The 13248-nt window shown below is 35.7% G+C and overlaps 1 protein-coding gene across 4 annotated transcripts; it reads left to right on the forward strand.

The window, feature by feature from the left end:
* The first annotated feature begins 4239 nt into the window (after positions 1-4239).
* On the forward strand, positions 4240-8246 carry LOC112294583 (uncharacterized). Of its 4 annotated transcripts, none has more exons than XM_090243807.1 (3): positions 4241-5349; positions 5604-5669; positions 5799-8246. In XM_090243807.1, the coding sequence occupies exon 3, from the start codon at positions 5983-5985 to the stop codon at positions 7171-7173; it is 1191 nt and encodes a 396-aa protein (XP_090099933.1). In that variant the 5' UTR covers positions 4241-5349; positions 5604-5669; positions 5799-5982; the 3' UTR covers positions 7174-8246. The 4 variants fall into 4 exon arrangements, with proteins under 4 accessions (XP_090099930.1, XP_090099929.1, XP_090099933.1 ...); XM_090243806.1 differs by having other exon boundaries at positions 5610-5669; XM_090243804.1 differs by having other exon boundaries at positions 4240-5349; positions 5604-8246.
* Positions 8247-13248: the final 5002 nt, after the last annotated feature.

Raw genomic sequence — 13248 nt, forward strand, 5'->3', positions numbered from 1 at the left:
ATGTTAATTTAAGAGACAAAGACTTTTATGTAAATCATTTTGAACCTATTCAACACATATTTTTTATAATCTATATAATACATAAATAAACATATTTATATATAATATATACTTTATATAGTATAATATTTAAAAAATATGTATACACATTTCAAAAATTAGATGTAATAATTGAGCTTTAGCATAAAAAATTGTATGATTTCTTATGCCGAATATATTGTTTGAAAATTTAAAAATTACAAAAAAAGGTGGATTTTTCAAGAAAGAATTACACAAAGACATGTTTTATTATTAAAAATATTGTTTGAAAAGATCTTGAATACTAAATTACAATATTAATTATAGTTGTTGATAAGTAGTATTTAAAATCTTAAAGAATATATGATATGAAAAAATGTATTCACTATTTCAATTATATCATTTATCATTAGGTATTGTAATAAAAATGCATTTAGTAAATTTTAGTATATAATGAAAAATAAATAAAATAAAAATTTACATAAAAAATAATTATATATATATATATATATATATATATATTTATAAACTATCATATCACTAATTTTACGGTTTAAATGCACCAGTAACAACTTATATGCTACCATTCTATTTTTAAAGAAATTAAGTTCAACTTATTAAATATTAAAAATATATATTATAATTTTTTATGTTTTTTTATTTTTCAATGAAATTTAGTTTTATGCATTTTATAAAGTATAAACTCCTGAATCTTCTAACTCACAGTCTGTTGCTAAACCTTTGGGTGCACATAAAAAATCGTATAGTTATTAATTAGATAAATATAAATGAGATTATTACCTAATTTTCAAGTTTGTGCCTAAACTAATAAATTGTATTTAAAACATGAGCTTTGTACTTAATCAAAATTGCAATATTTAAGTCTACTTGTTTTTAAATTGATTTTCTCTAATCATATCAATCATATTTACTTAACTCTTAATAACAATATTGGTACAGTAAGACATTTGTTTTTTAATTACTTTTTTTTTGTCTTTGTTGGTTGACATTAAAACTAGTTGAATATATCTATTTTGTTCAATGATTAAATAATATCAATTTTCTCTTACTTTTTCTAATAGCACATAAGATTTGCCAAAAGTTACACACAATTTTGTCATTTGTTTTGTTGTTTTTTCAATTTGTTCTCGTGAAAATATGGTCAATCTCAATCACAAGGTAGAACAAGCATAATCTCTAATCTCTCATATTTTAATTTTTAATGGTTTAACCACTATATAAACTTAATTTATTAAGTAAAATAAAATAGTAATGCATTCTAGCTTTATTTAGATAAATATTTTAAGTTTAATTATTAAATTAAGCAGAAATAAAAAAAATTACAAAAGATTAAGCTGATGTTTTTGAAGAACTTATCCCAAAGCTATAATAATTTTGTAATTTATTATATTTGTATTGTAATCAAAATAACTATAATAATCTAGTTTCTAAATCTTTTGGTCAGGAATTGTAGAGCTAAAAAATATTTAACACACTATAGGTGCCTTATTTTGTTGAATTTAAATTTTCACTTTATATATTGATTTATAGTAATAGCTTTAAGTAATTTAACAATTTTTTAATTTTAGTTATAAAAACTTCATAATTTATAATGTAATCTACTAAATAAAAATCGAAAACTTTTGAGAATTGTTTTTAGGTATTATTACATTTTAATATTGACAACAATAATTTTCTAATATAATATTACAAGATATGTGTTTGAACCACTATTTATGTATGTGTATATATATATATATATAATAACTTTAATATTATAACACTTTATCAAAATAATTTAACTAACTAGTAGCACAAGTCTATATAAATTATACTTTCAGAATAGTTTTTTTTTTTTTTTTTTTTTTTTTTAATGAATAATTTAATAAATCTGTCAATAAAATAAAATAAAACATATTTACTTATAGATTGGAAGACATTTTACTATAATATCTTCATTATTTTATAAACAAGTTTACTTTAAAAATTTGAATTTTTTACCTCAAGTGACATATTTTTAGGGTTCTACTAATGCCACTACAGTATCCTAAAATTTGACCAAAACCTCATGAAAATTTCAATGAAAATCTAGTCAATTTTTTCTTTTTGCTAATTCCACCACAACCATTTCACCATGGTTCTCTCCCTCCCTCCCTCCCTCTCTATCTTTCTTCCTCTCTCTCTCTCTCTCTCTATATATATATATATATATAATGAAAAAAATAACAAATTTTTTGATTGGAATAAAAAAATATAAATATTTGTCAAATAGGTGGTGGGGTGTGGTGGTAGTAACAATATCCAGTTTTTTTCATTATTTAAGTCATTCCAAAAAAAAAAACTGCATATAATATTTGTATTGTATTATTTATGTTGATAAATGCAAGCCTTGTTATCACATTTGTGAAACATTTGCAAAATCGCTTGATACCAACATAAAAAGTAGATGTGCATGTACATATAGTATTAAATAATCATTTAAAAATATTTTAGAATGAATCTAAAATCAAGTAAATCTTCTTTAGTATCAAACTTAGAAAATCTTATTAATTTTTACACTTTTAAAGAAATTTTACAAGTGTCTTTAATAACTTAGTAAATTGCATTGTAATTCAATTAGATTTTTTTTACATCTGACCTTAAAATCTTCTGAACTAGCAGAAATAGTTGACACAGTTCTGTAACAAAGTATAATTTTATAACTATATTTAAGCAGTTTAATGATGCTCTACACAAGAAAGAAGAAAATTTACCATTCTTTTATTATTATTTGTGTGAAAATTTAGAATCTGCTTTGTTTCAATACATTATTAAAAATTATATTTTTATTTTCATTTTTGTTTAGAATAAATATTTATTTAATATTATAGATCTTTTACGATCCTAAAGGTCATTTCTGTGTCATTAATTTAATTGACTAAAACAAATAAAACCCCCGCCAACATTTAGATGTTGTATAAATGTTATTAAAGAATTTACTTTTCATATTTTAATATTTTTTTACAAATAATTATGTCAATCTGAATATTTAAATTTTTTTAATAAGATCTAACAAAAATATTTACTTTAATTGTATTTTTATTTGGTAACCAATATTTTCTTATTTGCACCTTGAATTGAAGTGATTTTTATTATTTAAACTTAAATAGGTGCAAGGTGTGTTTAAAAATATTATTTCATTAAAATTCAATAAGAAGTTTTACAAAATAATAAATTATTGAAAAAAGTATAATTATGGTAAGTTCGGTTTTTTATGTGAAGTTATATATATATATATATATACACATACACACACACACACACACACACATATATATATATATATATATAGAGAGAGAGAGAGAGAGAGAGAGAGAGAGAGAGAATTCATACAAACATTTTTTCCATTTTCAATTAGCTAAGTATTCATTAAATATATATATATATATATATATATATATACATACATAATTTTGTATTTCATTAAAGCTCGAGATATTATAAATGTTTATACACTTGTAGATATTATTCGTTATCTATTGATCGATGGATTTATTTTACTTATTTAGAGTTACCAGTGGAAGCATTGGTTGCATGGACTGTAGAAGTAAGGAATGGCTAATAACAACAAGAGAGGGCAGCAAACATAGAAACGAAGGAAAAGGCGGAGGAAGGAGCAAGGAATAAATAGGAGTAGGAGGTAGGGGGGGGGGTTGTGTGTGGTGTAGAATGCATGCATGCATTTACCCCCCCCCCGATTGGGGTCTGGAGAGGGATCGGAAAAGGGTCGGGACCGGGACGGGGGTGGAACCCACCCATCCAGCCATCCATCTATCTATCTATCTGTATGTATGTATGTATATAGCCTGCCTTGGATTGGCTCTGCTAGAGTTGGCTTTACTTGGCCTTGCCCTCACACCCACCCAGTGTGTGAGTAAGTGTGTGTGAGTCCGTCCATCGCAGACAAGGGAGGGAGGGAGCGAGAGACAGAGAGAGATCACAGGAGAGAAGGCTCTTTGGCCGTGCTCGGAGGGATCCCTCCCTCTGGGGCCGTCGGATGCCAACCCATCCCCGCCGTCGCCCGCATCCAGCTGCACAGGACAAGAAGAATTCCCACTGGCGTCCTGAGCGGAGTATGTGGTGTGGCCTATGGATCACAGGGTCGGGCCGGGTTGGGCGGGGCCGGGCCAGGGGAAGGGGTTGAGAAAGAGAGAGAGGCCAGGGTGCTGGAGCCGGGTTGGCCTTGGGAACCGGGAACTGGGAAGAGAAGAGGAAGAAAGAGTGAGAGAGAGAAAAGATGGGGGGTCCCCCATCCTCCTCCTCCCAGCCTAGCCCAGCCTTCCCCTTCTCCCCAGCCTCTCTCTCGCTCCTGGCTCCTCTCCTCCTCTCTCTCCTGTTTGTGCTGCTTTGTGTGCTTATGCAGTGCAGTGTCTTCTTCCTCCTCTCCCCCCTTTGGTGCGATACTGGAAGCACCACCCAGTGGCATCGCACGAAGATAGGTTTTCATGGTGCGTCCCCCCCTGGTCACGGGGCTCGACGCTGCCGACGCGCACCAGGTCTGACAGGTTGTGCACTGTTAGTCGTTGCGCTGGGGTTCGATTGTGCCTTTGTGTCCCACGCGCAGGGTGAGAAGGTGGAATTGGCGTAGGTTTGACGATTACGAGGAGAGTGTGGTTGGCAGGGCGGATTCCTCGCGTGTTTTTTTTTTTTTTTTTTTTTTTTTTCGTGTGTGTTTGTGAAGGCGTTCTGGTGGTGTAGGGCATGTGCAAGAAGCTAGGGTGGAGGGAGGTCGAGGATGAGGAAGCCGCGACCCTGAAGCAAGTGCGACGTGTTGCCTGTGTTGTTAGGCATGGCTCTGTTGCAAATGAGACGGCGAGGGATGAGGCTGTAAATGAGTCCTGTGGACGTGTGATTCGCGGGTGGCCGGTGCATGGGGTCCCTTTGGACGAGCGTGATGAGAGAAGGGTTATGCAGTTTGATAGGCTGTGATGGGGTGAGCGTTGTTGCGGGATCAGGAAGTGGTATCGTTCCTCGATGGGGGTGCCTGGAGAGGTATTAAGAGGGAGTTGGGAAGGTGTAATTGAGGAATGGTTTTGTTCGGGATGTGAGAGTGAACGTGGGCATGCTTGCCGCTAGTTATGTACATAGAGTGATTGAGTGAACGTTAAGATCAAATTTTTGAAGGAGGCAGCCGAGCGGCGTAATTGTTTTTAATATTATTTTTGTAGCTAGGTAGAGAGGGCTAGAGCAGGAGCGGCTTTTCGCTCTTGTTCGGATGACAAGGTTGCAGGTTCTCAAGCTGTACAACCCCGTCACAGGTTCTGAAACTACGCACATCTAGTTTAGTCACAGGTAAACTCTCGCTATGTATAGCTTATCTTACAGATCTTCTCAGATTCTTCAAGTGCAATACAGATGCTCTGTATGTCATATTCTGTATGTATGATCAGTTTACTACTTTAAAGTTACAGAAAGCTTACATCAATATCATCTGCTCTTGATGCAGCAGCTCTGGTCTGTGTCAGAGCTGTGATGATGGGATGTTGCATGTTGGTCTTTAGGCATAAAGTAAGTGTTTAATTACTTACTGTTTGGGACTTTACAAGGTGCAGGTTGGAAGAGGAACAGAAGTATTGGGTGACTTCATTGCGGCTGCTGAAACTCAAGCAGAGGTGAGAGATGGTGATGATGAGCAGAGACTGCAACGAAAGATAATAATCAAAGCATGTAATGATGAATGATACTAATCGAAGCAGGTCATTAGCATCTCCTTACAGACATTCCATGTCCAATGGGAGCAGGAATGGAGGACCGGAATTGGATGCCCAGAGTTTGGACATTACACTGGCAGGTCTGAGTGCACAATCCGGCAGCGCTACTTCTGATCGGAGATGCTCCCATTTACCGTCCCAGACGTGTGGAGGTCATGCATCCGTGGATACACAATTTGACGTTGGCCCAGGAAATTCAGCTGCCTGCGTAGGTATGAGTCAAGATGGTCCTAGTCTTAGGCTTCTCAACGGTGCTGCAAATCGGGACAGTGCAGGGAAAGCTGTAAAGCTATTCGGCTTTGATATTAAGCATCCATCACCTGCAGAGATGAACGGTGGAGAGAGTAGCTTAAGTGCGGCGCAGAACACCGTTGAGAACCCGTCTTTGAGAGATCAGGTTCCATGTGAGGGGGACGAGTCACAGTCGCCTGCCTCTGGGTCCGTCGCATGTGATACCGACGCTGCCCCAGACTCCGTCGCGAATGATGCAGCTCAGGAGCAATGTGATGACAATGCTGGTGAATGTGGCGGTGGTAGCTCTACACACGTTTCCACGGAACAAACTAACGACTGTTCAGATTCGACGGCTCCTTTATGGGAGAATCGGAAGTACGAGTGCCAATTTTGTGGGAGGGAATTTGCTAGCTCTCAGGCCCTGGGTGGGCATCAGAATGCTCACAAGAGAGAGCGCCAAGAGGCCAAGCGTGCCCAGTTTCATGCGAACAGAATAGCTGCAGCTAACTCGGATAGAAGCTCTGGATGGGGTGGAAGGGGAGGCTATGGCATTCGGCAGTCTCACACAGGGCAGCAGTTCGTTACACCCCATGTGTCCCGGTTAGTAGCTCCCCATTCGTCACAGCTTCCTAGAAGTCATGGCTCTCCTGGCCCGCAGTTGATGCCACTGCATGTCGCTGCCGCCAGCATGAGTAGCTACGAGGACATGACTCCAATGGCGCACGGCATGTCCTTGATGAATGTCGGTGTTCCAAATGGCACGTTCCCTCATCCAATGACGCATGGAATGCAGTGTCCACCGTCTCCATATGTCTTTTACTATGGTCCGCTTGCAATGAACTTTCCTGGGTCTAGACCAACCTTTCCATCCATGTACGGGGATTACATGCGATACACGGAATACCCCAACATGTTCGCAGTGCCGTCGCAAGGGATGCACTTACCTCAGCCATGGTCTCATTCTCAATCACAGCCGGGTAGTCTGCCATCGGCAAGGTTTCCGTTGAAAGGGTCTGACGGTGTGAGAACGGAGAACGTAATCCGCCCCAGGCCGCTAGCCCATGCCCCGGGAACCTTACAGACGCAGCAACAGCGACCACTTAGTGGAGGTGGAGCATCCAACAATGTACTAGATTTGCAACTGGGTTTGGGAAACTCTCCTGCAGGGTGAGGTTCTGTTTATAGTTTTAGAAGGGATTTGTGCACAGATTTGTGATTTACTGTTCATGAGGCGAATATTCACTGGTTATCCAATTCGAAGAAACCATATCTGATCTGAGAGTGCCATAGTGTGCCCCAGGCCTACTTTGGAAGTGGTCGAGCTCGTTCCTGTTGGATCTTGCCCTGCTCTCGTTGCCTTTGTGCGCACCTTTTCTGCTCTGAGACTCTCAGTATTCGTTTTCGATCTCTCGTAGAGGTTACTCATTCACCGACCTGGTTATGGGAATCAGATTTTAGTTCTCAAGAGTGAGCTACGTGGGGTGGGAAGCTTTCCTCCTTTGGAAGCTGGATTGTGATAGTCTTTGGCCTTGATATGAAGTGACCAGTCATTTGGGTATCGGTTGGAGAAGTGACTCTTACTCGAAGGTTCTGCAAGTTGTGGTTGAGCACATGACTCAATAGATATTGTCTATGCTGCTTTGGAGCTCAGGTCGCATCCACCGTGAAGCAACAATGAAGGAGTTTCTAGATCAGCCGAGTCTGGGGATCGTTGCCTGGAAGCAAGTATGTTCCCCATTATTCAGCGAAACGCAACACGTGGATAGGTAGTGTATGAAAAGCCTCCAACCTTGGTGTAGAACCTCCCAGTGGTTTGTTTCTTAAGTTTTTATGTAAAGGTTGTGTAGCTGGACGCTTAGCAGATTATGTGTACAACAGTTGGTCTGACTTCAATGATCAAGGAGTAATTGGATTATTTCTTGATTTTGAATTAGCAGCATTTGATGACTTCCTTGTCCTGGCCCTGTTGAGGGGTCCGACAATCGCGTGAGTCTTCAGAGTGAGTCTGCACATTACAACAGAGGCCTCTGATTCAATAGTAAACCGTATTTTGTCAATGCCTGTAGTTCGTGGTCCAAGGTCTTAACCTCTACGTTTGAGACTTTAATATTCCAAGAATCGTACTGTTCAAAATTATCAAAATAAGGTTGTAGTATACAAGGTGTATACACGGCATCATGAAATTTGAAGCAATAGAGAGTTGTGGTCGAAGAGAAAACGAAATTCATCGCTACTATTACCGTTGATCCAGTGTTTAAATTGGGTGCTTAAAAGTTGCTAACTTTATGGATTCCTGAAGATCATCATGTTGTGTCACAAATGCTTTTATTTTTGTATTTGTTTAAGACATGCAAAATTATCATGTTTATTTATTCCCTGTAAAATGGTTGCTGCAGTGTTAGAAAGTGTGTATAATTATAATTATGTTTATATATATATATATATATATATATATGAATAGATTTAATATGAAAATAGCAAACATTGATCTCAGGTGAATATTAATTCAAACGAACCTACTTGTTTTAGAATATCTATGAATTGCAGTGGAAAAATTATTTATGTTACTTTTGAGGTATCGAATATGCTTGATTTTCATGCTAAAATGAAAATAAAACCAATAACGATTGTTGGTGTTTGACTTTGACCAATTGAAATGTCAAATTTATGGAGTTTAGCTTCCAAACTATGCAAACTTTTGTATACTATTTGTCATTAAAGGCACAAAGATATGTAATAGAATGAAAATATCAATCATCAAGTATTGTTATAATTCAAAATATGTTTTTAAATAATAATATTAAGCTCTTCTATTAGCATTGATTATTAGTGTTAACAACTATTTTGCACTTATTTCATAAATTGGTTTATTAAAATTATCTTTTTCAACAAATATATAAATGACATCAAATAATTTTTATATTTTGTATAAAATTATTATACAAACAATTTTTCTCAAAGACAAAAGTTTAATTGCATAGGTTAAGTTGTGGACAAAATTAATAAACAAACAAGAAAGTAAAGAAATATAAATTATGAATTATAAATACACATATAAAAAATATAAAAAATAATAAAAATGAAGAGAGTACTTTAAAATTTGTCTTATATAGGATGGTTGATTAATTAGTGAAAATTAGAATAAATAATTATATACATACATACATACATACATACATACATATATATATATATATACACACACACATACACACATTTATATGAGTTTTTCATTTTTGGATGAATATTAAAAATCGAATGAAAAGAAAGCACCAAAATAATATAGTAAATGCTATGGTAATCTCACAACAATTCATGGTTTGTTTATTTTTAATTTTTGAAAATTTTCATACAAGGTTTTATTGTTTTAGTTCCTTACACATTTGAATGATCTGAGCACAAAAATCCATAAACAATCTATGTCTTGCTTAAAATTTGAACAGAATTATTCCTTTTCAAAATGCCAATTTATTTTTCTTTAAAAAATAGATTCTAAAATGAGCACACTGTAATGGAAATTATTATGACTACTTAATTACAATATATTTTATAACTTCTTATATGACTACTTTAAAAAATTTAAAACTTTATTATATATTTGATTCAATTTATTTTGTTGTAATATTTATCTAGGTACAAACATATAAAACTTAAATTATTTCATATCAATAAAAAAAAAATTGCATTTAAAATAAAAAATATTATCAAAGAATTGCATATTTTTTATGCATAAAATTAGACAAAATTATACTTTGTCTAATTTACTAAATTGACCCACTTCTCTATGGAGAATAAGGGAGGTCAAGATGAGGGCCATGATAGCAATAATGGTTTCTAGAGATGATCCATTTTTCTAATGATGATTACAATAGAGTCGGTTGATTTAGTGAATAGGTGGGTCATTTTAACATTTATCTATATAAAATATTTTGGTGATATTAATAACCTGAAAATAACTTTATGTGAGAAGAAAAGCAGGTAATCAATGATGTCAACGAGTTTTTCTCTAAAACTTCACTTGTAGGTAATCAAAATTATATTGGTATTAAAAACAACATTAAGTTAAACAATGCATATTTGCTAAGTTAAGCTTGTTTCATAAAATATAATAAGATATAATAAAAAAAAACATGAACCTAATGTGCAATATATTGAATGGTTAAAAACAATTATTATCATTAGTCTACATCATAACAACAATAATTAAAAAATAAAATAATAAGATTTTAATATTACAAACCTCTTGGAATATCAGTGACAGAGCCATTTTGTTGTGGTTTGTTTTATTTCTGAATAAATAACCTGCAAATGTGGCATTAGGATATGATTCATCAAAATTTGGATATGATTCGTCAAATTTTGGATGTAGATTTCATCAAACATGGGTTCATTAGTTTATTTCAAGAGACCACATAAAAGAACCGAAAATAACTTATAGCCAACAACACATTTGTGTGTTGTTATTACTAATATTATTATCGTTATTATTTGGTATGGAAAAATATATACAGATTTATGTAATTAAAAAACACGATTGAACATGATTCATTGTGAAAATTTAGTGTGAGATCAAATCAACTAAAAATTAGCAAACAAATATGTAAGATGATTATTTATCATTGATTGCATGTTTTGATGCAAATTAAGCTTTGATAGAAATTAGTGGTGATTCATAAGAGGTCATGTATCTATGATTTAATATATATATATATATATATATATCCATTCTGTAGAATAGCAACAATAATTGTTTAGCTAGAGCACTTGATAATGCATGTAGGAAAATCAACTTGACTGCATAGATAAATAAATTTCAACTTACTGAAATTCTTTGCAAGTAAGAAGATTAGCCGCACAAGTTATGTGTGCCTTTTATTTTTTAGCTGAAAAGCGTATTTATTTACTGTGTAAAATGCAAAACCCATTCAATTAGACAAATAAAATAAATAAGATAAAAAAAAGTTTGTTGAATGAGATCAGATCAAAATAATACATTTAAAATCAAATTTAATGCACGTATTTTCTGTTTGACTTATATAAATAAATATATATATATATATATATATATATGTTATCTATGGCGTAGCTTGAAAATATCTTTAAAAATCATACATAGAATAATAATAAGAGAAATATGCTTTTATTTTATACATAAATAGTATATTTTTAAATTAGTATAAAATAAAGATTTTCTTTCATCTATCATCAACATTAGCAAGTACTCATGTCATAGTGCACAAAAATTATTCCTTATAATTCCAATTCATCTATCACCTTGAAGAAATATCCTCTAGATGCCATGTAAACTAGTTGATAAATGTTAATGTAGAAAAATAGATATATATCAAAAATGGAAAGTTCATACATTACAACTTTGAATAATCACGACTTTTCAATGCATTCATGTGGCTCAAAATAACAAGAGTAGATGTAGGTGAATAATTCGTAAGTCTATGCTACATCTATCTATTAATGATATATTCTCTACCTACTTTTTAATATTAAGTGGGTTCCCATAAAATAAAATAATAATGAGGGTTAATTTTCAAGTGCATGCATGGACTAATTTATGTAAAAAAGGATGCCTTCCAAAGTTGGACGGATGAAGAAAGAGCGGACACATCCTTCCAGAATAAGTATTATTCATTCACAAGAATATCATCGATATTCATCCATCCATACACTCCGTCATGTCAATTGTCGGGGGGATGTCCCAGGCGGAAGGAAGTAACCCTAATTAACTGAGCGAGAGAGAGGGGGGGGGTTCTGTCTGCAGAGACACCGCCCCTTTTGTGGGAGCTCTAACGGTGGAGCTGGCTGTGCGTGTGCCTGCCTGCCTGCCGGGACTGCTTTCCTACTCGCTGCCCCCCTCGCCGCATCTTCATTCGCCTTTCAACGCCCCTTTCGGTTTGAAACCTGGCCTGTGCTTGTCGGAAGCGCCTGCATCATCGCCAATCCCCTGCGAAACCCCCAGGGTGGCTTCTCCAATCTGCGTGCCGCCCTGCGCTGCGTTGGCTTCGGCTTTGGCCTCTATCTCTATTTCTTTTTCGTCTTCAGCAATCCGATGCTGTTGTCGTTCGACATCGTCGTCATCATCACCATCATCGTCATCCAATGGTGATGCGGTGCACTGACTGGTGGGCGCAGAGGAGATGGAGAGGGGCGAGGAGGAGGGGGAGGCGGAACAGGGGCAGGGCGGAGAGTGTTGTTGTTGTTGCTATTGGCCATGAGTCAGCAAGACGCATTCTGAAGGCGATGGTGGTACTTGTCCTCTCCCCTCGGTGCCTCCTTTCCCTCCCTGCTTTTTCTCGTCCACACTTCTCCGCCACTCGTTGCGGGCGACACTTCTGCACCACTCATTTTGTTCGGACAAGGAGAGGGGCGGGTGACGAGGTCAGTAATGCTGGTGCGCATAATTGGCACAGGCGCCGCTGGGTCCCCTCCCCCCACCCCTTGCGGACACGCGGTGGACGTAGCTGCTCCCCCGCCCGCCTGCGATGGCGACGAACGAATGGACGAACGAAGAACTAGCGAGTGAACGAGAAATAGACAGGGCCCGACTGCCCGAGAGAGCCTCGTTGTTGCGTGGCACTCACTGCCTGTGTTTCTGCATTCCCACCGCCACTATCTTTCCAACTGGAAAGAAATACAAGAAGAAGAACAGGGTGACATAGAGTAAATATGATAGAAAAAAAAGAAATAAAAAAGGAAGAAGTATACGCACTCGCTCCCTGTGGTTCCTTCCTTCCCTTGGTGCTGTAAGTATGGACTCCCTCCCTGGGAGTTGCACGATATTACTGAAGCTCTTTCCACTTATTTTTTCGTTTTGTGCAAAAAATAAAAAAAAAATGTATCTACGTGGCTGTGTTCATATGTGTTTTAACTTAAATTTGGGATTTTATTCTATTTAATATGATTTTATAATCAACAATCAAGATTTCTACTGTTGGGATGAATGGATTCAACTCATAGAATTAGTTTGTTTTATCAAAATAATAACAGCTATTTCTTTCTGATAGTTCTGCAATATTGAGGGACTTGTAGCAAAGGCCTTCCAAACTCTTCTGGCAAATTTACACCCTCGCAAGCAGTGTTCAGCGGCTTCTTTTACCTCGCGATTACAGATTAGGCAAATGTCTGGGTTGTCCATTTGTACGAACCAGCCTCTTGTGGGCAGTCCGCTTGAGTTGACTAGCCATAAAAATGTCTGTTGTTGGCCTTTTTAGATGGAGCTGTTTGTTTCCTC

This window comes from Physcomitrium patens, chromosome 17 (genome assembly GCF_059467195.1).
Source record: "Physcomitrium patens ecotype Gransden chromosome 17, ASM5946719v1, whole genome shotgun sequence".
Lineage (NCBI taxonomy): Eukaryota > Viridiplantae > Streptophyta > Bryopsida > Funariales > Funariaceae > Physcomitrium > Physcomitrium patens.